Below are 26,236 nucleotides of genomic sequence, written 5' to 3'. Positions count from 1 at the left end.
TAGACTACATACAAATTGAAAATGAGTGGACAAACACACTAAAACGCGTCTATATAGATCTGATTCAGAAAAAAGTTACTCCCTCCGATCCAAATTAATTGTTGCAGCTTTAGTACAACTTTGTACTAAAGTTGTATTACGGCTGTGACAATTAATCTGGATTGGATGGAGTAGAACATCTTATAATTTGAAATGGAGGGAAGTTCACTGGGAAGCATAATTTGTCCTTAGAACACAACTGAAGCAGTAGGCTGCCTTTCCTTTCATTTTTTGCATGAACATAGAAGCAATTGATAAAAATGGAGAGCTCCATTTTCCCTAAGCTCAGCCCACTTTCTTATTGAATCTTTGCAAATGCAACCACACATGCTGACAGCACTCTAACTCTAGCTCACGTCACTTACATGCCTAGTAAACGGAAGAAATTAAACAAGATAAACCTTACATGTATCTTGTCTACAGCCTACGCTTGATCTTCTGCACAACCAGGAGGGCATCCTCCCAAGGTAAGTTCAGTGACCGACAGAATCGTAGCATTGTGTTCGTATTGGCCATCCTGAACTTCACGCCATCAAATCTGAGGGCTTCAATGTGCTTACCAGCATTGATGAAAACAGATGGGGTGTTGCTGCTTCACTCTGATTCACCACTATGAAATAACGTGGACAGTGGACGATGGTCTGCATCAGTAACATCCGCCGCTGGCCTTGGCAAAGCAGCAGCAGCATCGGTGGATGCACACGGTGACTCAGCACTCATGGTGTCCATGATCACTTTTCCGAGAACAAATCGGACCTCGGCAGTAACTCCGTCTTCCAGCAACTTATAGTCAATCCCATGCATCCCTCTTCTCTTGTCATATGAAGTTAGGTCAGAGTCAAGGCCGTTAAATATCCCCAACACTCTGCCCTTCTCCCTGGCTGATACAAAAACCTGGGAACAGACCCACGAGAAATCTTAGTATGCATGATGATTATCGACTGACTTGAGAACAAATATACTCCCTCCGTCTCATAATATAAGAACACTTTTGACACTAGTGTAGTATCAAAAACGTTCTTATATTACGGGACGGAGGTAGTACAAGGCAATTAGCAATTTAACTAAACTATATAGCGACTGTTCTGCTACATCCATGCATATTCTCTTGTTAAAACTGGCAGCGATTCATCAGTGTACTGTGTGTTAACTTAAGTGGCTAGGCAATATTGATTCAAGTGCCATCAATAAGAGCCCCAACCACTGTTTTCTTTTTCTATTTGCCCAGTAAAACAGAAACGTGTGGAAGTGATAATAAAATGATACCAATATTTGAGAGCATAGAAACAATCTAAACAACTATTTAAAGATTAAAGATGCAATTAAAAAGCGCTTCACAAAACGCACTGCTGATTCAGCCTGGAAACAGGAAAATAACATAAGTTGCTCCCAGAACAGGAAAACAGAAAATTCAATAAAAAGGTAAGAACTGCTGGTGTGAAGATGCATGGTTGGGAATTAGGATATGCTAAAGCGGTACTTACAAGTCCTGAAAATTGTGATGCCCCTGGATATCTGATCACTGATTGTTTGAGAGTATTTAAACATGTCAATGTATCAACCGAAGATTTGACTAGTGACGCTAGATGTGATGTCTGTTCCATAAGATTATCCACTTTGGCCCCAGAAAGCCCAAAAGCTTCTGGGACATATGTAACTGGTGCTCCAACATCTTCGTTCAGGAACTCGATGGCGCTGTCCCATGTTCCAAAATGCATCAGTGCAGCGAAAGCCTTGATTACCTGGGCATCTTGTGGAGAATTTACCAATGCATTGTGAAATGCCAACAGTGCTAGCCTGTTAAATAATATCAAGTGAATGAAATATCCGGAGCATGAGTGACAAAGAATATTCATACCGAGGACTGAAAATTGGGTCAAGATATGCTACTTGGTTGTCAAATAAAGAAACAGAAAAAACAGTCTGCCTACTCAGAATAATGGGTGCTAGTATAGGCACAAAAGAGGACAACGTAAATGCACACTGACAGTGGTACGGAGTACTATGCAGATATTATAAAAGATGCACTTTGTCTTCTCTACTCAACCAGACTGAAAGTGAAAACTACTCCCTCCATCCGGGTTTATTGGTCCTCCTTGTATTTAGTGTTGAACTTTGACCATAAAGTTAACTAATAAAATACGTATGAATATAATGTCACAAAAATCATATGGTATCTTCTTTTCAACACAAATCTAATGGCATACTTTTTGTAGCATATAAATCATATGTTGTGAGTTATATTTAGATTGCCAAAGTTTGATCCAAAATACTAGGGTGCTTAATAAACTCGGACGGAGGGAGTACGCCATGATTATGATGATATAGCCTAATAAACTGTGTGCCAAAATGTAAAGAAGATAAATATGGTGATATAGCAAAACCATGATTATCTTCTAATGTGAAACCCAGGAATTAAAGTGATGATATTAGTATATGACATGAGCTGATAACAAATGTTAGAACAACCACCAGATTACGGAAGTACACACCCACCATGCTGATAAAACAGCCCTTAACAGAGCCAGCAAATGTGTATATTAGTTTTACTAGATATACTTTAGGCTTGTCTGGTTGGTACTTGGTATATCTAGTACCAGCACTTCCCGAGGAGCATATTTTAATACTAGCAAGTACAAACAAAGGAACACTGTATGGTTTACTGCCCTTGGTATAACTTGAGTAAACCCACAATCGTAAGCACAGTCAAGTCGAGACATGGACTTCAGCACTCAAGGACTCTTACCACAAAGAGCAGTGGCATGGGCGGTCAGCGGAGAAGAACTTGTCAAGATTGGCCAATAGATTCTGCACAAGTGAAATCAACAGCAGGAGACAACATATTAAGCCATAATCTTAAAATCCAAATTTCACATGAACTAACGGGAAGGACAACCACATGGCAACAGCAATTTGAAAAGGGAATCAAGTACCGCTGAAATATAATACCAACTTAGAAAGCATCAGAAATAAGCAACATGATAAGTGGTAGTTCTAAAGTATAGAAAGATGTCAAAGTGACAGATACATCATCTAGTTATTGGCAACACTCTGCCAGTGCCATGACGTGTGCACAGGAAAACAGTTCTTTTCACCAAATAACCCAGCAATAAAGAAACTGGGGATGTACAATAAGTCAATCTAATTAAAAATAAACCCAGTGGATAGCCCCACAAGCCCGTAACTGCAGATGACTAGAGACCTAATATAGAGTGTTGATGGAAGCATCTTTTGCCAAGGTGAGGAATACCTCAGGGCAACGAAGCCAGCCCCATCATTTTGACAGATATGAATATGTACCCACACTAATAGCAAAACTAGAGTTAAGTGTGCGCTTAAATTTTGCACTATATTTAGAATCCAATTTTCCACACAACATGGCACATTTCAGAGTTACTCACCATGAGCATCAGCCCTCTGTCACTAGATTTGCCCTTTAACTGATCTGACAAATATGCTGCCTAAAATTCAAAGAGCATTCAATAATGAGTAAGCTGAAAGAGAAGTGGTCACGACCAGAAATCTACTTGTCTAGCAACGAGACCGCATTGCTCAACTTACCTGAAAAGGCAGCAAAATATCGAGAAGTCCATATTTTCTAAGTAATCTAATCGAAGACTCTGCCGCCCCATAAGATAGCATATATTTCATTTCCATAGCCAACCTTGGCTGCAGAATAAATGAGGTCATCAACGTAAAGAGAAAATACACGAGAAAATATATATGTTTGCACATCGCTTTCAGGGAGATAAACCTTGTCGATATCCATGATGGATGGAGAAAGATCACGTATTGCAGTAGAAGTTTCGCTGGAAAACTGAAAGCCAAGGCGAGCAGCAACTCTCAAGCCACGCAAAATTCTGGCTGAAAGAAATTAGAATCAAAATTTGTCTTGGATAGATAATGATAATACAAATCAAGGACATTCTTGAACACCTACCAGGATCCTCCTTGAAAGAAACATGGGCAGCAATCACTGTACACACCTGATTGATGATTTAAGGAGTTAAGCAGAAGGAAAAGGGTAAGTAGACGAGGACATGGTTGAATCTGCCTGAGAAGACTCTCACTCACTATTACCTTGTTTTTTCTTAGATCCTTTACTCCATTCACATAATCATAAACTCTGTGATTGAATGGATTAAAGAATAGGCTGCCATACAAGCATTAAAACAATGTTAGTAATTTAGCTCCCATGATATTTCACAAAAACTGCATTTGATGAGCATTTGAAGTACAAGACTTCCTACAGAACATATTACCTGTTTACTGTAAAGTCTCTTCTCAATGAATCCTTCCAGCGAAGAATATCCCCCCCATCACGGCCATCTGTATCTTCTGAGCAGTTTACATTTTCATTTCCTTTCACTTGAGTCGTATTTGTTTTGAAGCTTGAAACCTGTAAGAATAAAAGAAAACATAAGCAAGCGAGGGTTAGACAACAATGCTCTAAGAACCAGTATCCAAAATGCCAATGTTCCTATGAATAACAAACCTCAAATAATGAACCACGCCATCTAACAAGGCATATTGGAAAGCGATTGCCAACGATGAAACAACGTGAGAAAACATGTTCTTTAATCTGAAAAGAATCAGAAGCACGTCAATGGGACAATGGTATCATTATTTTTGGAAAAAAGGAACACGTGTGATCTTTGAATGAGCTGAAACCTCTTTGAGACTTGCAGTGGTGATCACATCAAAATCTTTAGGCGCCCTTTTGAGTAGCAAGTCTCTCACACATCCCCCAACAAGATAAGCTTCAAATCCTGTAAAACAACTTTGTCCTTGAGTACTGCATACATTCTTACATTCTGTGGTTTATTTTTTAGCACAGTGGTGTATTAAGAAGCAAAAGCATGACATGAATGTGGTGCCAAAGCTCTTAGCTTTGAAACAGGGATAAATAACCAAGCGACTTCTATGCACCTTTTCGTTTCAGCATTTGTAGAACAGCCATACAATTGCGAGGTATAGCGCCCGCGGGGATTCCAACGGCTCTCGAGTCAAAATATTTCCACGAGGAAGGATCGATGGATCCTGCACATGAATAACAGTTGATAAAGTCAATTTGCATAGACATACATGGCTTACATTTGTTTGTCAGGATTTACTTGAACATCTTTACTCGAAACGAACAACTGGGTGCTTCCCATACACCAAAAACCAGTGCAGAGAGAATGTGATACTAATAAGTACAGGAGCTAAACGAGAACAAGCTACCCGTGCAGCTGCACAACAGCTGCGGAAGGCGAGCTGCATCGATATGATTTACCTGGCCTTGAAGCGGAGCTGGACCGCCCGTTCCGCAGACCGCCGCCGCCTTCCTTCCTCGAGCCGTACTTCCTCATCTGAAGGTGGCAGAGCGATGGATGGGTTAGAGACAGAGCGAAAAATTGCTTAAGTGCGCCGCCGGCGAGGTGCTCGACGGAATGCCAGACGGGCACGGGGGAGGAGGCGGCGTGGCGACTGACCTGGAGGAGACGCGAGGCGGCGGAGCTGAGGCGGGAGAGGAGGGGAGCGGGGGAGGGGAGAGAGGAGAGGTCGGTGCACCGTCGGACCGCCGTCATGACATGGCCTGGGGAGGCAGGCGGGGGCGGTGGCGGCGGGGAGTCTTCGGCACGCACGGCGCACGGTTGTTGTACCTGGCAGGCCAGGCTGAAGCGGGCCGCTATGTAGTGGCCACGGAGAGAGGGGCCGGGCGCAGTCGGGCTGACGCGATACGGCCCATTAAGGCCAGTGAGCCACGAGCTGAGCCCAACCAGTGTTACTTTGTATTTTCTTCGAGCTTAGATCCAAATCAGTGTATCCGTAATTATTATGAGTATGAAGAAGAGATGTTTCTCAAAAGAAAAAGTAGCTCAACGCAAATGCTATTTCTCGCCCGGTTGGGATCATGTGGAAGTAGGTGGAGGGAAACAGGAGGCGGGCAAGGGCGTGTTAGGCCAGTTACCAAGTGGCAAGCACCAGGGTTGGGAATCGCGAAGCTAAATGCGGACAACGCGATTGTTAAGTAGGCCAACCGAGGTGTAGTGTGCCAAGATGACCAAGGCCATTATTTGGGGCGCTTTTTTTTGCGGGGGTTATTTGGGGTGCTTCTACCGTGGTGTTTGAGGGTGTTACGGATCCAGCGACGCTCAAAGCTTTGGCATGCAAGGAGGCATTATCTCTAGCTGAAGATCTGCATGCCAGTATTGCTCGTATTGCATCCGACTGTTCAAGAGTCGTTAATGAGCTACAGGGATCTATCCATCCGTGGAGCCTCCATGATCCAAGAGGAGAGCGAAGATTGAGCTGTATAGTTTTAGCGGCGCAACTTTGGTCATAAAACAATGCGATTGTAATGGGAACCCATCCATTAGAGCATCTCTAGCAGACCCCGCATAACGCCGACCTGCAAAACGCGTTGGCAGTTCGCGAAAAAATGGCTTTGCGGGCCGGGCCAGGTCGGACGGCCGCAGAGGCAGACCCCGCAAAACGAACCCGTATAAAAGGATTTTCGCGGAATATGCTCTTTTACGGGTCGGCTTTGCGGGGGCTGGTCTGGCGCCGCTCCCGCCGGCCCGCAAATCTGAAATTTGCACTTCAATTTGACACAAGATAATACATTTCTTTGCTTTTTCAACGACATTGGATACATAGGACATCACCAAATCTTTGCTAGAATAGCAAGACCAAAGAAAACAAGAACCATAATTATGCATTTTAGAAGATTTCCAACTTCCATAACTGCTCCCACTAGTTGAAGCAATATCTTCTCCATGCACTCATTGTTGATCTGCGGATTCTTGATCTTGCATTCTTCATTCTTATTCTTTGGTTCTAAAGAAGTAGACGTTGCTTCCCCTCTAGTTGCACATGCAGCCGCTTCATTACCTTCGATTGTACTAATGAGTGCACAAACGTCTATTAAGTTTCTTTCTATCAATAAATCAATGTATTCGCCTTCCCAAAACCAAAATGAGCAATATATTTTCCATGCACTCATTGTTGATCTGCGGATTCTTGATCTTGCATTCTTCTCCATGCACTCATTGTTGATCTTGAACGTCTATTAAGTTGAAGCAATATCTTCTCCATGCACTCATTGTTGATCTGCGGATTCTTGATCTTGCATTCTTCATTCTTCTTCTTTGGTTCTAAAGAAGTAGACGTTGCTTCCCCTCTAGTTGCACATGCAGCCGCTTCATTACCTTCGATTGTACTAAGGAGTGCACGAACGTCTATTAAGTTTCTTTCTATCAATAAATCAATGTATTCGCCTTTCCAAAACCAAAATGAGCATCCATCTTCCTACACACATGATGATGTTCGAAATGAGCTATCGCAGTTGAACCAAAGAATGCGGTGCCAAAGCCGAATGAAAAGAACATGTACCCCGTCGTTTTCGCATTTGAAGAACACCCATCCGGGGTGCTTCGGCGTGCCCGAAGTTAGCCGCAGCACTGTCCGCATGCAGTCGTCGCACTGTATGAGTGGCATCGGCGAGCCGCAGAGCCGCTGCGCGAGCGCCGAGCCCGATGGCCGGCCGGCCGAATCCATGCCGGCAAACCGGCGGCGGCGGCAACGGGACAAACCCGTACCTGCATGCGGCGATGGGACTTTGTCGGGGCTGCGCGAGGTGCTCCCCGACCATTCCATCGCTTGGCGCAGCCACCGGTGGCCGAAAAAGCCAAATCTGGCCGCCCGCGATGAAGGGCCGCAAATCTGCAACTTTCCAGCCCGTCGACGCAGGAGGGGGGGGGCGGAGGGCAACCTCGTGCGTGTGGCGGACTTCGGCGTGATCCCGTCGGATACTTTCACCGGAATCGTGGGCGGCGGGGCGAGGGGAAGAGCGGAGGTGGCAGGTGAGGAAAAGCGCGGGCTGAAATGTCCTCCCCACCAACCGCTCCCGCTATATGCAGGGCACCGACGGGCCGGGGAGGGGGGGGGGAGGGAGGACCCGCGTATTCGCGGGTTGGGGCCAAGATTTTGCCGCGCGGCCCGTGCCCCTCAAAAATTTTACGGGCCGGCCGCGTTTGAGGGGTCTGTTCGTGCGGGATTTTCCGCGCCAACCTACATTTCGACGGTTATTTTGGGGGTAAGGGCTTTTTACAGGGTCTGCTAGAGATGCTCTTAGCTAGGGAAGCTACTAACTTACTACTATGGAGGCATGATACCACGTTTGGTTGCTCGAGCCCGCAGCTCATTTTTTCTATTCCCTAAAACATTGAAGTTCAAATAAAGTCATGTTGTTTTAAAAAAATAGGTCTCCCCTACGCCATTGCTAGATCGGGCCCATATCCTAGGTGCGCATGAGGTTTTTGTGTTTTTACCAGTTTTTTCACTGTTTTGCATCGGCTTTCTTCGGGTTTTCTTTGGGTTATCTCTGATTTTCTTTGATTTTTTTGTCTACTTTTATTTTGTTGGTTTTTCTTTATTTCTTTCTCTTGTTTTCACCAATTTCTCTGGGTTTTTCTTTTTTCTTTTTTGGCACATGTAAAAAAATCATACACATTATACATTTTTTATACATCTCAAACATTTTGTACACACGTTTAACATTTATTAAATACATGATAAACATGTTTTTAAATATATTTAATGTCTATTTTTTTACATGCGCATCATAAATTTTCATATACATCTAAAACATATTATATATACATTTCAAAAAAATATGATTACATTTGTTCAAATATGTGTTTACAAAAGTATCAAGTTTGTGCTACACATTTATCAAATACATGCTTTTTAGCCTCAATTACATGGATACATGTCATACACCAGAACATGCGTACATACACCACACACACGCACGCACATCACTACACACACCTGCTATGCGCCTACCAATATCTACTGCCTATGCACACACGACATGTCTTGAGAAACTTTCGAAGCCATCTGACTCTATGAATGATGGGTATGTCTATCATCCCTATGGCATGTAGACGTGCAAGGGGAAAATTCCCAGGGTGAGACACCCACGCCGATCCTAGAGATCTATGTTGGGCGGGCTTGGTGGCCACCGCCACAACCAACCACCGAGCCACGGGCTCATCCTCATTTTTCAAATATGTGTTAAACTTTTTTAGAATTATAGGCACCATTTTTTAAACAATGCAAACTGTTTTTAAAAATTCATAAATGTTTTTCTTATAAATGTCACAAACATATTTTTTTGAAACGTCAGAACCTTTTTAAAATCACACAGACATTTTTTTTCATTGTATAACATTTTTTTAAAATGTCACGTACATTTAAAAAAATACATGATCGTTTTTTGAATGTTGTGTACAGTTTTTGTATGCTTTAAACATTTTCTAAAAGTGGAGCTGCATTGTGTTACACTGCATGAATATTTTTCAAATGTGTGGTAATTTTTTGATATAAAATATACTATTTTTCAATAATATATGTATTTAATTATTTTTCCAAAACATAATCAAAAATAAAAAAACACATGTGTGATGTCAGTTTAACGAAACCACATGGCTACTAGGCGAACCCACTATCCGCTATTTGTAGGTGAGCTCGGTTTTCGTCTCGCTAAAGACGAGACATAAACTTGCGCCAATGCCCAAGCTCAAACTTTTTAAAAACTTGGCTTGGTCTCGGACTGACTCGGCAGTTCAGCGAGCGGAGCCCATGCCCCTACGCAAGCTCGGCAAGCCAACTCAAGAAGCGTTGTAAAAACGACATGACCTTTGTTGAACATAACTAGTAATAATTCATGATCAATATTAATATTAGCACTTCACAATCATACGTACGTTGTATAGCCATGAGTCGAGCCATGGCGTAGTTTAACGAGTTTATTAATTGTGTCATCGATGGCATGCAAGACACATGATTATGTAGCATCTTTGTGCAAGTACACCAAAATAGTTTCTCCGCCACCAATGGCATACAAACGATAAGCACACAAATATTCACTACCCCTATCCTTTCTAAGTAGCTAGCACTTGTTCGTGTTACATAGTGCATTTGCAGTCGATTTATAACAATTGTGGCTCGAATGGTGAGCATGCAATTAGCACACACGTGTGAGAAACCACTTAAATTGAGAAAAACGCCCCCGCGTCGGACGAGGGCTCATGAACATGGGAAAAGGACACAAAAAGGGAAAAAGGAAAATGAAGATGTCATTGTCTTCTTTACAACTTGCCTTGTGAATTAAAAGTAGTAAGAATGCTCAGATTAATATTGAGCGGAACAACAACAAAATAGAAATGAACCACCAAACTAGAAAAAACAACCTATGTCTTAACAGACACAGGATTTCTCACACGCCCAGAAAAGAAGAAGTTCAGCAGACAAAGAGACCCCTCCATCACGCCCAGTCCATTGCGATCCCTGCCCCTCAACACAAGGAAAAAACAAAACAAAAATGAACATAACAATCACACCATAACGGGATGGGACAAGCGACACTGCAAACCTTAAGCATTGTTGATCCAACGGCTCAAATGTGTTGATTGAGACTTCGCTAGATCCCAGTCGAGCAATATTTAGTAAGCCCGAACAATAAAAGCAATTCCAACTCTTCACGCTTTATTGTTGAAGTCTGTTTTTCTCCAAGCGGTTGATGGAATTTCATCTTGTTCAGTGAGCCGATGCAAAAGCTCAACGAGGGAGCAGAGTAGCGTGTCACAAACGAGAAAAACGAGGGGGCAGCACGTATCGGACACACAATGCGTAGTCCGGACAGATACGTCTTCGAGCGACGGGGCCTTGACACTAGAACCTTCTCCTCCCCCGTCCGCACCGACCCTGACAGCCCGCTCCACGCGGCGGGGCCCACCTACCCCGCGCCACGCGAAGCGATCCCAGCCGTCCGTCCCCGCCCCACGGCCCCTCTCCGCCGCCCGATCCTCCGCCCGCAGCCGTTCTTCCTCCTCCGGCGAAACGAACGCTCGTACAAAAGCGAGAGAAAAGAGGGGAACGGACGGACGAACTCGCGCACACAGCACACGACACAAGCCACAAACCCCTCCCCCCCTCTCTCCCACTCCACAGGCCGGATCGGGGCGGAGGCCGGCCGGATCGACCCTCGGGCCAGCGGCATGGGCGGCGGCGAGGGCGGGGCCGGCGGCGAGCCCGCGGCGGGAGCGGCCCCGGCCGCGGCCGCGCAGGCGACGCTGCACATCCGCGGCACCAGCGGGAACAAGTTCGCGGTGCGGGCCGACCTGGGCGCCACCGTCGGGGAGTTCAAGGCGGTCGTCGCCGAGAGCTGCGACGTGCCCGCGCCGCAGCAGCGGCTGATCTACAAGGGCCGGATCTTGAAGGACGACCAAACCCTAGCCAGCTACGGTGCGTGCGTGTGCCCCCTTATCCCCCGCCCTGAGAAGCTCGGGCTTCGGTGCGACTTCGTGTAGTCTAATCTGGCGTGGCTGATGATGTGGTTAGTTAGGTCCGATGCTTGCGCTGCGTTGGTCTGCGTATATGGTGGTACCTCTGTGTTGGATGCAATGCCTGCCTCACTTGTTTTGCTAGGAGGTGGGCGAGATGCAGCTTAGCTCTTTCGAGAATGCATGCGATGGGTGCCCTATGATTTTCTGTGGTCCTTGCCTCCTTGGTTGATGGATTGGCGCAGAGGCACAGCCCAATAAGTAGAGCCTTAGGCGTTGAATGACAGCACACCTTAGTGAACATTATGCTATAGAAGTGAAATGAACGCGGCTCTGATGCCTCCACATGAATGTAGTTCCAGACACCATGGCGCCATGCAAGTGCCAGCGTCACGTCTGCACTTTGCGTTGGTAAGCAAAAAAATCCTAGGCGGTGGCATACAGACAGTAAGCATGCACGAATCGACTCATCTTGCTGGATTGCAGCATGACAGCATCTTAGCAGTCACTGATTAGCCACTAGGAAGGCTATTGTTAATGCTTCCGGGTTCCCGCCCATAACTGTATTGAGATTGGTTTCAAGTGCTTGTTATTAGGGTTACGTGTTATCAACCATTGTCATCCACGTGTAACGTGTTTTCATTCAGCCGGCACGATGCTATTATTCCTATTATGGCATTAAAGTCTTGTTGTGTTTCGACAACAATAGGAACCATCTTTGATTGCATTATCCACGTGGCACTCTTCATCAAACAGGAAATTCTATTTGAAACTATTGCAAAGTTTTAGTGCATCCTCGCCTATTTTAATATGTACCTACAAATTACCATATCAGATCTACTGTTCTGTAGATATCGTTTTGTACATGTATTTAAGTAGTTTTGATCTTCATGAAAAAGGTGTTTTCTCTAACCATTGCTTCATTGCTTCATGTTCATGTTTGGTACTTGGCAAAGTTGAATAAGCTAGCACTTTTGCTGCAAGTCACAACATCAGCATGACATGTTTAGCTTGTTCCTTTGGACAAGTATGATTAAACTTGCCATACATTGCTATCCTAACATACTTGAACTGGCCATACAAAGAAGATGTATAATTTGGAAAATTCCTTGCTTGTCATTAACTCCATGTAATAAAAAGGAACTAAACGTGGACAAATTTCTCATGCTAGACTGGTACCTCCAGTAAAAAAATTCAACTATCTTTATTTGACAATTTATTGGAAAGATTTTTTTTGTTTTCATGCCTTTGAGCTATGTGTCACAAGTCATGACAGAACAATATGGAGCCACATTATATCTGCGTGTTTTAGTGTGTGAATGTAAGTACAGAAGATCCTGTCCAGTTAAGTCAACACTTTCAGAACACGCCAACTTTGGATATAGAAATGCCTTTTGTGATTGTGTAGGACCGACTGCTTTATATAGAATTGCTGTTAGTAGTCTGTTGCTTGATTCTAGGAACTTCAGTAGGTACACACAGATTTGAAGCACAAACGAAGTGATAATTCTAATAACTTACCTGTCCATGTGCTTCAGGATTATGGATGGTGATGCATGGAAGTACACCTTGTTAATTTCACAAATTCACTCTCATTCTGGTGCCTTTTCCCCCCTTCCCTTTTGAAGGTGTGGGGACCGATCACACCATCCATATGGTCTGTGGTGCTGCACCACCAGCAACATTGGCTCAAGTGTGTCGACCGAGACTCCGCTAAATCTCAGTTGACTGATATTTAGCAAGCCCGAGCGATAAAAGCAATTCCAACTCTCCACACTTACTTTTGTAGTTCTTTTCCGGAGCGGCTGATGGAATTTCATCTTCTTCCATGAGTCGATGCAAAAGCTTAGCACCGAAACAACTAGGGAGCAGAGCAGTACCGTGTCAAATGGCAAAAACGAGGGAGCAGCACGTATCGGACACACAATGCATACTACCGGACAGGACGGACTACGTGTTCCGGCGACGGGGCCTTGACACTAGAACCTTCTCCACTCCCATTCACGCCAACCCTGACAGCCCGTTCCACGCGGCGGGGTCTACCCACCCCACATCACGCAAAGCGTTCCCAGCCTCCATCCCTGCCACACGCCCTCGCTGCAGCTAGATCTCCCCCACAACCGCTCTTGCTCATCTGGCGAAGCGAACGCTTGTACAAAAGCGAGAGAAAAGAGGAGAATGGACAAACTCACGCACACAACAGACAACACGACACAAACCCCTCCCCTCTCCCACTCCACAGGCCGGATCTGGGCGGAAGCCGGCCGGATCGACCCTTGGGCTAGGGGCATGGGCGGCGGCGAGGGCGAGGTGGGCAGCGAGCCCGCAGGAGAGGCCTCAGATGTGGCTGTGCTGGTAGCGTTTTACATCCGGGACACCAGGGGGAACGATTTCTCGGTGTGGGCCGACCTGGGCGACACCGTCGGGGAGTTCAAGGTGGACTTCGCCAGGACCTGCAACGTGCCGGCGCGGCGGCAGCGGCTGATTTACAAGGGCCGGATCTTGAAGGACGACCAAACCCTAGCCAGCTACGGTGCGTGCGTGTGCTCCTTACCCCCACCCTGAGAAGCTTGTTCTTCGCTGCGATTTCCTAATCTGGCGTCGCTGATGGTGTGATTGGTTAGTTCCTATGCGTGCGCTATGCTGGTCGCCTTGGGTGGCGCCTGTGTCTTAGATGCAATGCCTGCCATATTTGTTTTGCTAGCAGGAGGGTGAGATGCAGCTTAGCCCCTTTGACGATGTGTACAAGTAGTGCCCTATTTTTTTTTTTTTTTGGGGGGGGGGGGGTTAGAAGTGAAATGAACACGGTTATGATGCCTCTACACAAATGTAGTTTCAGACAATATGATGTCATGCAACTGCCAGCGTCACGTTACGCACCTTGCGTTTGTAAGCAAAATTCTAGGTGGTGATACATCGGTAGGGTGGTATACAGCCATTTAACATGCACGAATCGACACATCTTGCTGGATTGCAGCATGACAGCATCTTAGCAATCACTGATTAGCCACTAGGAATGCTATTATAAATGCTTTCAGGTTCCCACCGATAACTGTATTTAGATTGATTTTCAAGTGCTTGTTATTAGGGCTACATGTTATCAACCATTGTCATCCACATGTAATGTGTGTTCATTCAGCTGGTACAATGCTATTATTCCTATTATGGCATCAAGTCTTATCGTGTTTCGACAACAATAGGAACCATCTTTTATTGCATTATCCATCTGGCACTCTTCATCAAACAGAGAAATTCTATGGGAAACTACTTCAAAGTTTTAGTGCATCCTCGCCTTTTAATCTGTACCTGCAAATTACCATGTCAGGTCTACAGTTCTGTAGATTTCTTTTTGTACATGTAGTTAAGTAGTTTTGATCTTCATGAAAAAGGTATTTTTTTAACCATTCCTTCATTGATTCATGTTCATGTTTGGTACTTGGCAAAGTTGAATAAGCTAGCATTTTTTATGTAAGTCACAACATCAACATGATATGTTTAGCTCGTTCCTTTAGATAAGTATGAGTAAACTTGCCATACATTGCTATCCTAACATACTTGAGCTGGCCATACAAATAAGATGTATAATTTGGAAAATTCCTTGCAATTGTCATTAACTCCATGTAATAAAAAGGAACGAGACATGGACAAATTTCCCATGCTAGACTGGTACCTCCAGTAAAAAATTCAACTATCTGTATGCGACAATTTATCGAAAAGAATTTTGTGTTCCGTTCATGCCTTGAGCTATGTGAGCCGCATTATATCTGCTTGTTTTAGTGTGTGAATGTAAGTACTGGAGATCCTGTCCAGTTAAGTCTAACACTTTCAGAACACGCTAACTTTGGATATAGAAATGCCCTTTGTGGTTGTGTAGGACTGATTGCTTATATAGAGTTCAGTCATTAGTCTGTTGGTTGATTCTAGGAACTTCAGTAGGTACACACAGATTTTGAAGCGCAAATGAACTGTCAATCCTTATAACTTACCTGTCCATGTGCTTCAGGATTAGTGGACCTACCCTTGATTGGTTGATGCATGGAAGTACAACTTATTAATTTTACGAATTCACTCTCATTCTGGTGGCTTTTTTCTCCTTTGCTTTTGAAGGTGTGGAGGCCGATCACACCATCCATATGGTGCGTGGTGCTGCACCACCACCAACATCGGCTGCCCCGGCTGCAGCCAACCTTGGGACTTCAACTACGACTCCTGCGAATACCCCGCCAGCTGGTCTTGGAGGCTTGTTTCAAGGTCTTGGTAGTACAGGAACTGCTGGCAGTGGAGCTTTTGGTTTATCTGGCTCTGGCCTTCCAGGATTAGAGCAGATGCAACAGCAGTTAACTGAGAATCCCAACTTAATGAGAGAAGTATTGAATACACCAGCCATGCAAAACATAATGAATAGCCCTGATCTAATACGCGATTTAATTATGAACAATCCTCAAATGCGTGAGCTCGTCGACCGTAATCCGGATCTGGCACATGTCCTGAATGATCCAAGCATTCTCCGCCAAACTGTTGAAGCAGCTAGGAATCCTGAACTTATGAGAGAGATGATGCGGAACACAGACAGAGCCATGAGCAACATTGAATCTTCTCCAGAAGGGTTTAATATGCTGCGCCGCATGTATGAAACTGTTCAAGAGCCATTTATGAATGCAACAACAATGGCTGGGGAGGGCAACACAAATCCAAACCCATTTGCAGCTCTTCTAGGAGACCAGGGGTCTAACCAAGCCAGAGATCCAACTGGAGATGCACCAACTACTGCTCCTGCTCCAAATACCAATCCACTCCCAAATCCCTGGGGTGCAAATGGTAGGTTTGGCCGTTTGGGTACTCCCATATTTTTGGTGTTCACATGTGCATTTATTCTTGTCTTGTTTTGCTATCTAAGACTTAAATCTACAGCTGGGGCTGCACAAGGAGCAGCAAGGCCTTCTGCTGCTGCAAGGAGTGCCACAAGCGGTGGCCTAGGAGGGTTGGGTTCTGCAGATTTGGGAAGTATGCTGGGTGGTGGCTCTGATGCTTCCTTATTGAACCAGGTTATACAAAACCCTGCCATGATGCAAATGATGCAAAACATTATGTCTAATCCTCAGACCATGAATCAGGTACACAGCTTCAACTACTTCTGTTTTGAATAGTTGACCTGAGTACATAATGTTTTGGCCCTCTCCTAATGTTTTCTTGCATGTAGTTGCTCAACATGAACCCGAATGTACGTAACATGATGGAATCAAATACCCAAATGAGAGAAATGTTTCAGAATCCAGAATTTCTTCGCCAGTTGACATCTCCTGAAACATTGCAGGTGAAATTTATACTGCTATATGTATGTGCACAGCATGTGATTATATGATAAACTAAATTGCTTTCCTTTTATGTAGCAATTAGCTTCATTCCAGCAGGCATTGACGTCACAGCTTGGTCAACAAGCTGCTGGCCAGTAAGTATCTTCAGCTCAACTTGACCTCCTTAGCTCATGATGTTTTTTATTCCCCTCTATCTAATGCACTTCTTGTTATGTCTTGTTGAACCTAAAATGAAGAGAATAGGCATTTATCGTTGAATCTGTTTTCTTGTTTATGACCAAAAAAAGGCTTTGTTGTTGTTGATGATGCTAATATGGTAAGCCTTGCTCTATGCTCTCTTTGTTGAATCTGTTTTGTTGCTTGTTTCAGGGAGCGGACCCAAGCGGGCACTACTCCAGGTAATTTGCTCTCTACCTAGTTACCATTTGAATGGCTTATCTTACCTAGCATTGATATATGCATAATTCATTAATGAGCATCCTGCCTGAATCTATATCTGTATTTTTTATGGTTGTGTTCCTTTACATTCTTTTGATAAGTTAAACATCACTTTTTTATATTGCTCTCCATGAGTTCTGTTTTTGTATCAAAATTGAGAATGCCTAGCACACTGAGATTTCCCCCCTTTTGGGTCTGTACCTTGGTTGTATAATAAATTATAACACCCTTTGGGCGAACAACAAACTCTACTTGGAAACAGTTTTGTGTTCCTGATTTGTTATATATTCATTCTGTGCTTTCTTTTTTATATCCTTGAGATGCCTCATCCAACTCTTTCATGCAAAGTCAATGATTTTTTTTATCTTATACTCTACTTGCAAACTCGTGTTAAGTCAACCACGCTTAAACTTTTAGCTGTAATTACACTATTATCTAGCTAATTTTCTAACAATGTATTGGATGCTAGGCAACGTTAACCTCAACAGCTTGATGAGCATGTTCAGTGGGCTTGGAGCGGGCGGTGGCCTGGGTGGTGTCCCAAATATCCCAACTGGTCAGTATGTGTTCCATTGTTTATAATATTGAAAGAAACACCCTCTGATAGTGTGATTGTGTGTTGTCCATGAACCTTGCTCATCGGTTGAGTTTCTGAATTGACAGTGCCACCGGAAGAGCGCTACGCGACGCAGCTAGCCCAGCTCCAAGAAATGGGTTTCTTTGACCCACAGGAGAACATCCGGGCGCTGTTGGCTACCAATGGGAATGTCCATGCCGCGGTGGAGCGCCTTCTTGGGAACTTTGGGCAATAGTAGTAGTTGGCATTGTGAGGCTTGATTGGTTGTATACCCTACCCGGTCCCGGTGAGATTGAAAGGCAGCATCTCTAGATTCTATGTGTTTTAAGATGGATGAATAAACCAGTCTATCTACTGGCTACCCTTTGCATGTATACATGAGTCCCGTGTCGTGTCGTGTCGTGTCGTGGTGGTTAAACTGTGGTATATTGCTGTTGGTAGTAGTACCTTGGGTCGTCGGTGTACATACATATTGAATTGTGGTGGTCTTAAAAGTACATCATGTGTCCGCTGTCTTTCTGCCCTGATCTTACCGCCCATGTATTCTTGCTGCCAGATTTTCTTGATTCCTATGCAGACACCTTTGGTGGAACCGGAGAATTTTTTGTTCCGCGGAATGTTTACACAGCAGCTTCGGAAGAGGTAATGTACGTAAGATGTTATGTGAAGCACCGAAGAGAGAAGCATCTGATAATATTGGAACGATACAGAGAAGATTAACATGGAAGGATGACACGCACAAATTGAGAAGCGAGCGGCACATGCTCTGTACCGAATCTACACACGACTGGCGTATGGAACACCGGTCGGTACAAGGCCCAACGTGTAGCATCGCGGTTCACCTGACGCATGAGGTGAAAAATCGTCAGTATATAGGAGAAAAAGAAGAGAGGCGTGGCTAACGAACCCTGCGTCTCTTTTTTCTGGCTAGTGCCTTCCGTGCAAGGCGGCGATGGTGCACTGCACGATAGGTAAGGCGTCTCTTCCGCCGTGCCACGGTCGGTCGCGTGCGTGCCATGTGAACGGCATCTGCCAAATTCGCATCCCCCGGCCCGTTCACACCCAGTTCCATTTCCCGCCCGCGTTTATCCGGTGGCCGCGCCGGAAACTGCCCCGTTTTATTCTGGCCGGGGAGCGCCGGGCGGGGCGCGTGTGGATGAGGCGCGCGCGGCCCGTATCCGCCCACCCGACCCCCGGAGCAGGGAGAGCACACGTACGCCCACGATCGAAGGCCCAGAAGCGTCCGGCACGGGGACAAATCTTTGTCGCCCTCTCGTTCCCGCTATAAAGCATCCGCGCCGCGCGGCGGGGCTCGCCTAGTCGTCATTCTGCGCGCGCATCGCCGGCCGTCCGCCCGTCGATCGTTCCTCCGTTCGCCATGGACCCCTACAAGGTGCGTGCTCCGCTCTCTCTCCGCTGCCCTGCCCAGGTGGCTCGCGGCTCGTGCTGGTTCTTGGTTTTGGTTTGGTTTTGATGGGAGTCTTGTGCTTGTGTGGTGCAGTACCGGCCGTCGAGCTCCTTCAACGCCCCGATGTGGAGCACCAACTCCGGCGCGCCCGTCTGGAACAACGACAACTCCCTCACCGTCGGATCCCGAGGTACCCTACCCCCTACACCATCCGCTCTCCTTCCCTTCCCTTCTCTTCTCTTCTTACCACTACTTGCCGGATCACGGACGTGTGGTGTGGCTGCCTGTGGGTGTGGCCACTCTCACTCCGTCGGAGTCATATCATCACTACGTATATAGCAAGTAAAGTACGTACGCCGTAGCTTTAATTTGTTACTAATAAAATCGTCCGGAGTTTCTTTTCTCATCAGAGGAGCCTCCAGGCCCCCGTTTTCAATTAAGAAAACAGAGTATTTTTGTACAAAACATGTGGCAATAGCAGCCATACACTCCCCAAGACATACATACATCCGGCCTACATCAGATCAGAGGTTCTAAACTGGAAGAAAAAGAAACTTAACTAGGGGTAGGGGAGACATTTTCTACAATCCTCTTTTCTATACAACAGTCCACAAACCCAGCAGGAGAACATCAAGAAAATATAACATTCCTGAGATCATTAGGAAGTACACATTGAAAGCAAGATTTGTTCCTTGTTTTCCAGATAGTCCAAAAAAGTCCAGCAACGCCTATTCTGACATTAATCAAGAAAAGATTTTGGAATTTCCCAAAGCAGCCCCAATAACATTCCATAAGAACCTAGCTAGTGAGCAAGAAAAATAATAAGTGATCAATGCTCTCTTCATTGTCACAAAATTCACATTTCCTACTTTCTGTATCATATAGAATTCCTAAGTGATTAGTGCCTCGCCGGGGATTCAAATTGTCAGAGCAAACTAAGCTAGACTACCAAGCCCGAGATTACAGAAAATGTTCAGACGATACTATACTGAAGTTCGCAGTAAGCAAACTTAAAGTGTTTTGAGTTCTTAACCCCCCAAAATGAAGTGATTTAGGCTTCAGTACGATTGGGAGCAACTGAATAATTCATGGTGAAAGAAAGACACAAAGAACTTGGTTATTCTTTAAGTGCTAATAATGATAGAGGAGATTAAGAATAATTCAGGACAAACATATACTACCATGCATATCAAATTATCAATCGAGTGTTTGATGCTGACGACGCCTGCAAATTGATTTAATGACGATGCTTGTATGTGCTGTGACTGTGACTTCAGGTCCCATCCTGCTGGAGGACTACCACCTGGTGGAGAAGATCGCCGACTTCGACCGCGAGCGCATCCCGGAGCGGGTGGTGCACGCGCGTGGCGCCAGCGCCAAGGGCTTCTTCGAGGTGACCCACGACGTGTCCCACCTGACCTGCGCCGACTTCCTCCGCGCCCCCGGCGTGCAGACCCCCGTCATCGTGCGCTTCTCCACCGTGATCCACGAGCGCGGCTCCCCCGAGACGCTCCGCGACCCGCGCGGCTTCGCCATCAAGTTCTACACCCGGGAGGGCAACTGGGACCTGGTCGGCAACAACTTCCCCGTCTTCTTCATCCGCGACGGCATGAAGTTCCCGGACATGGTGCACGCGCTCAAGCCCAACCCCAAGACCCACATCCAGGAGAACTGGCGCATCCTCGACTTCTTCTCCCACCACCCGGAGTCGCTCCACATGTTCACCTTCCTCTTCGACGACATCGGCGTGCCCGCCGACTACCGCCACATGGACGGCTCCGGCGTCAACACCTACACGCTCGTCAACCGCGCCGGCAAGGCGCACTACGTCAAGTTCCACTGGAAGCCCACCTGCGGCGTCAAGTCGCTCCTCGAGGAGGAGGCGGTCACGGTGGGCGGCACCAACCACAGCCACGCCACCAAGGACCTGACCGACTCCATCGCCGCCGGCAACTACCCGGAGTGGACCTTCTACATCCAGACCATCGACCCGGACCACGAGGACCGCTTCGACTTTGACCCGCTGGACGTGACCAAGACGTGGCCCGAGGACGTGGTGCCGCTGCAGCCGGTGGGGCGGCTGGTGCTCAACCGCAACATCGACAACTTCTTCGCGGAGAACGAGCAGCTGGCCTTCTGCCCCGGGATCATCGTCCCCGGGGTGTACTACTCGGACGACAAGCTGCTGCAGACGAGGATCTTCTCCTACTCGGACACGCAGCGCCACCGCCTGGGGCCCAACTACCTGCTGCTGCCGGCCAATGCGCCCAAGTGCTCCCACCACAACAACCACTACGACGGGCTCATGAACTTCATGCACCGCGACGAGGAGGTCGACTACTTCCCCTCCAGGTTCGACCCCGCCAAGCACGCGCCCCGCTACCCCATCCCCTCGCGCACCCTCAACGGCCGCCGCGAGAAGGTACTCGTACTGTTATATGCTGTACCTTGGCTGCCACCTGCTGATCTGTTCTTCTCACAAGTTAGTAAGTTAAAATGCATGATGCATGGAATGCAGATGGTGATCGAGAAGGAGAACAACTTCAAGCAGCCCGGGGAGAGGTACCGCTCCATGGACCCGGCAAGGTGCGTACCAAGCTACTGTATCAATCAGCAAGCAATTGTTATGAACTTGCATGGTTAATCAATTTGGTATTGCTAACTGAATGATGTATGTGTGTGTGTGTGTGTGTGTGTGTGTATGTTCAGGCAAGAGCGATTCATCAACAGATGGATCGATGCGCTGTCCGACCCCCGCCTCACCCACGAGATCAAGGCCATCTGGCTCTCCTACTGGTCTCAGGTAATCAAACATCTCTGAAGAAATTTGTGTGTAATTTTTTCCATGTTCTCTGAAGATTATAGTAAGATATCATACTGAATTGCTTCTCGTGGGATCGTGCAGGCTGACAAGTCTCTCGGCCAGAAGCTCGCGAGCCGTCTCAGCTCGAAGCCGAGCATGTAAGATCAGTCCATGGAGTGCGCAAATCAGAAATCTGCTTCCTCTTATCGGCGAGGATTACGTACCAAATGCTGCATCTAGCTACTTCATTTTACTGAGCCTATTTTGAAAAGAGGACATACATATGATTCTGCAACACGTTACGCGCATTGTCGTCTGTCGTTCATGTAATAATTTGTACAAGAGCCTGTTTCTCCTGATACTTCATGATTATTGTAAAGTGAATGCATCTTGATTAATGAACCAAATTAAGAATAAGTTGAAGAGTAAGTATGTCAATAATCTCTTGTGTTTGTCCTTTGCAATGACTTCTTTTCTTGGAACACTTTTTTCTTACAATGTTCTACAGAAAAATTCTCAGAAAACAAACAATAAATATAAATAGTAAAGTTGCATGTTGTCTATGTTGGTTCATCAAACCTCGTGTTGGTTATATTTGGAGTCACCGTGCAAATTATCTTTTTCAGCTCGCCGTATGTTCCTGCAAGGACTAAGCATTGCTCTTCCTCAACTCCGAGGATGATAGGTATCATAACAAGTAGATACAGGATAGCAATACTTCAGAAGAAATAATTAACGACAGCGATAATGGAACATGACAAAACCTGAAGGACGACACATCTACCTTCTCAAGATGCAGGTCTAGCAGCACCTCACTACACATTTATCTTTATTATTGTTCATGAAGGCAGTGACTCCAATATTTGGATAAATGAGTTCTTAAGAGTAAAAAATGTATTTTTATGTTAATTTAGTTGGTTGCGGCTGTTCTTAGCAAAGGAATGTTCAGTCTGCATGCCCGCCTAGTGTCTACTTCATACTTCAGAGAGTACCCGACTCAGTTCCAGAGAGTACCCGATTCAGTTCCAGTTCCAAGCCATGTACCCCTTTCTTTCCTTCCAAAAATCTACTTACGGCTTATACAGTTTACAAATATCTTAAATGTACTCTTAAGAGCTCATTTATGTGGCTACTCTTCTCGATGTGTCGCTACCAAGATTCGGCAACTCTCCTCAAATTAAGTGTAGCTACCAGGATTCGAGCAAGTCTGTTCATATCACAATGGTATTATATATAAAAATCATCATGGGTCACTTAATTATGCCTTTTTTCCCGCAAAAAAAACAATTATGCCTTTTTCGGGTATATCCCCATAAAAAGAAACCTATGCAAATGAATGCTACGAAGAAGTTTTAGAACACACTATAAATGATTGTGTGTTCATTTTTTCTTACTACCGACTACAGCCACCGGTTCCCAAGATTCGAACGCCTACAAGCGTGTTGTCAAATCCTCTTATATGTACAGATTGTAAGAGCATCTCCAGCCGTTGGCCCTCCAGGAGGCTTAAAAATCGCCGCCTAGGGGCGAGCCGGCGCTAAAATCGGCTCTGTGGTGATTGGGTTTCCAGCCGCCGCTCCCAGGTCGCCCCCACGCGCCGATATCGGCCCATTTTGACGCAAATGTGCCCGCTTTTCGGCCCACTTTCGGTGCAAAATCGGCCCGATATCGGCGCAAATCGGCCCATATTCGCCGTGATTCGGTGCAAATTCAACAAAAGTAATTTTTTTTATCACATAGTTCATCACAAAAAATCAATAGAAATCAGATAGTTCAACAACAAATAGTTCAAATCAAATTATATAGTTTAACAAATAAAAACTCATATTTCATCACACGTCGGGCTAGGCGTTGCCCTTGAGCCTCCATAGGTGCTCCACCAGATCCTGCTGCAGTTGTTGATGCACCTATGGGTCTCGGATCTCCTGACGCATATTGAGGAAGGCAGTCCAGGTTGCCGATAGCTGGTGATCAACCTGCGCAAGAGGACCCTGCCTGTAATATGGTTCAGTGTCAAACACTAGCTCTTCCTGCTCGCTCTCAATGATCATGTTGTGCAAGATGACACAGCAAGTCATGATCTCCCACATTTGATCTTTCGACCAGGTATGAGCGGGGTACCGGACAACAGCAAATCGAGATTGGAGCACACCAAATGCCCGCTCGACATCCTTCCTGCAAGCCTCCTGAACCTTCGCAAAGTGGGAGTTCTTGCCTCCTGGCACAACATTTAAGATAGTCTTCACAAACGTAGACCATCTCAGATAGATGCCATCAGCTAGGTAGTACCTCTCGTTGTAGTGCCGGCCATTGACCTCGAAGTTCACCGGAGGAGAATGACCTTCAACAAGCTTGGCAAAGACATGGGAGCACTGCAGCACGTTGATGTCATTGTGAGTTCCTGGCATACCAAAGAAGGAGTGCCAAATCCAGAGGTCCTGTGTGGCCACTGCCTCAAGTACCACACTGGAACCGCCTTTGGCGCCTTTGTACATCCCCCGCCAAGCAAATGGACAGTTCTTCCATTTCCAATGCATGCACGTCGATGCTTCCAAGCATCCCAGGAAATCCTCTTGCTGTATTCTGTGCTAGGATCCGAGCAGTGTCTTCAGCATTGGGTGATCGCAAGTATTGCGGTCCAAACACTGCCACCACTGACCTGCAGAACTTGTAAAAACAATCAATGGTCGTGCACTCGGCCATGCGCCCGTAGTCGTCGAGTGAATCACCGGGAGCTCCGTATGCAAGCATACTCATAGCTGTCATGCACTTCTGGATTGAGGTGAATCCAAGTTTGCCGGTGCAATCTTTCTTGCACTTGAAGTAGCCGTCGAACTCCCAGATGGAATTCACAATCCTGAGGAAAAAAATTCGGCTCATCCGATGACGGCGCCGAAATACTTTGTCGCCGTGCAATGGAGCGTCAGCGAAGTAGTTGGAGTAGAGCATGCAATAGCCTTCCATACGATGTCGGTTCTTTGCTTTCACCCACCCCGGCGCTGAGACACCTCGCCGTGGCATTTCATTGCTCGTGAGCAGGCCGGCGAGGGCAGCGAGGACCATGAGGTGCTCCTCCTCCTGGACGTCGGCATCAGCTTCCTCCTCCAGCAACGCCGCGAGCGCCTCCTCATCGTCTGAGTCCATCGCCGAGCAGACAAATCGCCGAACACCTAGCGGGCGTGGTGGGTGCAGAGCCGCCGGTATGCCGCCCTGCGCGGTTGGAACGCCGGAAAACTCGTCCGGAAGGTGGTGGAGAGGTTGCCGCGCGAAACGTTCTCTCTTTTCGGGGGGGGGGGATGGCCTATCTAGCGATGATGGGCGGTGGGCGGCGCCGGGGTCGGCGGGGTGGTGGTCGAGCGCGCGGGGGTGGGTGCGGGAGTCCTAGACTAAGGGGTCCTCGGGCGTCCGGCCTATTGGACATGGGCCGGACGGACTGGTGGGCTATGAAGATAAAAAACCGAAGACTCTCACCCGTGTCCGGATGGGACTCTCCTTGGCGTGGAAGGCAAGCTTGGCGTTCGGATATGAAGATTCCTTTCTCTGTAACCGACTTTGTACAACCCTAGTCCTCTCCGATATCTATATAAACCAGAGGGTTTAGTCCATAGGCACAATCATAATCATACAGGCTAGACTTCTAGGGTTTAGCCATTATGATCTCGTGGTAGATCAACTCTTGTAATACTCATATTCATCAAGATCAATCAAGCAGGAAGTAGGGTATTACCTCCATAGAGAGGGCCCGAACCTGGGTAAAACATCGTGTCCCCTGTTACCATCGACCTTAGACGCACAGTTCGGTACCCCCTACCCGAGATCCGCCGGTTTTGACACCGACATTGGTGCTTTCATTGAGAGTTCCGCTACATCGTCTCCAAGAGGTTCGATGGCTCCGTCAATCGTCTACAACAATGCTGTCCAGGGGGAAGTTTTTCTCCCCGGCCAGATCTTCGTATTCGGCGGCTTCGCGTTGCGGGCCAACTCGCTTGGCCATATAGAGCAGATCGACAGCTACGCCCCTGGCCATCGTCAGGTTTGGAAGCTTGAGCTACGTTGCCGATGCCCGCGGAGACTTGATCTTTGACGGATTCGAGCCCATGGCAGCCGCTCCCTGCCACCGCGATGAGCATGACCTAAATCTGTCATCGGACCATACCCAGGAGATAGCACCTGTAAGTGCTCCGGCCCTAGATCCGGAGCAGATTGCGCCGTCCGAGGACGGGAAGCTCAACCCCGCCACGAGAGCCGCAGACTCAGTGGCGCTGGAGCCGCACACAGACCTAACCTCGAGCGGGACCTGCGTCACCGGAACCTCGGATTCGT

The 26,236-nt window shown here is 46.5% G+C and overlaps 3 protein-coding genes and 1 pseudogene across 4 annotated transcripts; 3 read left to right on the top strand and 1 right to left on the bottom strand.

Moving 5' to 3' along the window:
* Positions 1–203: 203 nt before the first annotated feature.
* On the bottom strand, positions 204–5,678 carry LOC123098878 (poly(A) polymerase I). The gene is made up of 14 exons (XM_044520956.1): positions 5,514–5,678; positions 5,315–5,390; positions 4,969–5,079; positions 4,711–4,808; positions 4,535–4,621; positions 4,302–4,438; positions 4,120–4,192; positions 3,980–4,025; positions 3,794–3,903; positions 3,601–3,708; positions 3,441–3,500; positions 2,786–2,847; positions 1,524–1,836; positions 204–933 (listed from the first exon to the last, which is right to left on the bottom strand). The coding sequence occupies exons 1-14, from the start codon at positions 5,607–5,609 to the stop codon at positions 634–636; spliced, it is 1,677 nt and encodes a 558-aa protein (XP_044376891.1). The 5' UTR covers positions 5,610–5,678; the 3' UTR covers positions 204–633.
* A 5,298-nt stretch (positions 5,679–10,976) lies between these two features.
* On the top strand, positions 10,977–18,199 carry LOC123098876 (ubiquitin domain-containing protein DSK2a). 2 transcript variants are annotated; one of them, XM_044520954.1, is made up of 8 exons: positions 10,977–11,334; positions 15,480–16,190; positions 16,284–16,486; positions 16,573–16,686; positions 16,763–16,821; positions 17,057–17,085; positions 17,595–17,681; positions 17,789–18,199. In XM_044520954.1, the coding sequence occupies exons 1-8, from the start codon at positions 11,088–11,090 to the stop codon at positions 17,935–17,937; spliced, it is 1,599 nt and encodes a 532-aa protein (XP_044376889.1). In that variant the 5' UTR covers positions 10,977–11,087; the 3' UTR covers positions 17,938–18,199. The 2 variants fall into 2 exon arrangements, with proteins under 2 accessions (XP_044376889.1, XP_044376888.1); XM_044520953.1 differs by lacking the exon at positions 10,977–11,334 and adding an exon at positions 13,494–13,905.
* A 171-nt stretch (positions 18,200–18,370) lies between these two features.
* LOC123100833 (uncharacterized) lies at positions 18,371–18,467 on the top strand (annotated as a pseudogene).
* Positions 18,468–18,799: 332 nt separating this feature from the next.
* Positions 18,800–22,330, top strand: LOC123098877 (catalase-1-like). Its single transcript, XM_044520955.1, has 6 exons — positions 18,800–19,095; positions 19,204–19,300; positions 20,388–21,532; positions 21,629–21,696; positions 21,820–21,913; positions 22,016–22,330. The coding sequence occupies exons 1-6, from the start codon at positions 19,081–19,083 to the stop codon at positions 22,073–22,075; spliced, it is 1,479 nt and encodes a 492-aa protein (XP_044376890.1). The 5' UTR covers positions 18,800–19,080; the 3' UTR covers positions 22,076–22,330.
* The last annotated feature ends 3,906 nt before the right edge of the window (positions 22,331–26,236 follow it).

This window comes from Triticum aestivum, chromosome 4D (assembly GCF_018294505.1).
Source record: "Triticum aestivum cultivar Chinese Spring chromosome 4D, IWGSC CS RefSeq v2.1, whole genome shotgun sequence".
Taxonomy (NCBI): Eukaryota; Viridiplantae; Streptophyta; class Magnoliopsida; order Poales; family Poaceae; genus Triticum; species Triticum aestivum.
The sequence above is the reverse complement of the archived record's forward strand: the minus strand, read 5'-3'. Positions and strand labels throughout refer to the sequence as shown.

Excerpts from the sequence above, each read along its gene's own strand:
- LOC123098878 (XM_044520956.1), bottom strand. The coding sequence starts at position 5,609 with ATGACGGCGGTCCGACGGTGCACCGACCTCTCCTCTCTCCCCTCCCCC. Across the intron at positions 4,622-4,710 it reads CCACTGCAAGTCTCAAAGAG|ATTAAAGAACATGTTTTCTC; the intron begins GTTTCAGCTCAT and ends GATTCTTTTCAG. Across the intron at positions 1,837-2,785 it reads CCATGCCACTGCTCTTTGTG|GCTAGCACTGTTGGCATTTC; the intron begins GTAAGAGTCCTT and ends ATTATTTAACAG.
- LOC123098876 (XM_044520953.1), top strand. The coding sequence starts at position 13,551 with ATGGACAAACTCACGCACACAACAGACAACACGACACAAACCCCTCCC. Across the intron at positions 16,487-16,572 it reads ATCCTCAGACCATGAATCAG|TTGCTCAACATGAACCCGAA; the intron begins GTACACAGCTTC and ends TCTTGCATGTAG. Across the intron at positions 16,687-16,762 it reads CATCTCCTGAAACATTGCAG|CAATTAGCTTCATTCCAGCA; the intron begins GTGAAATTTATA and ends CCTTTTATGTAG.
- LOC123098877 (XM_044520955.1), top strand. Across the intron at positions 19,301-20,387 it reads CCTCACCGTCGGATCCCGAG|GTCCCATCCTGCTGGAGGAC; the intron begins GTACCCTACCCC and ends CTGTGACTTCAG. Across the intron at positions 21,914-22,015 it reads GGCTCTCCTACTGGTCTCAG|GCTGACAAGTCTCTCGGCCA; the intron begins GTAATCAAACAT and ends GGGATCGTGCAG.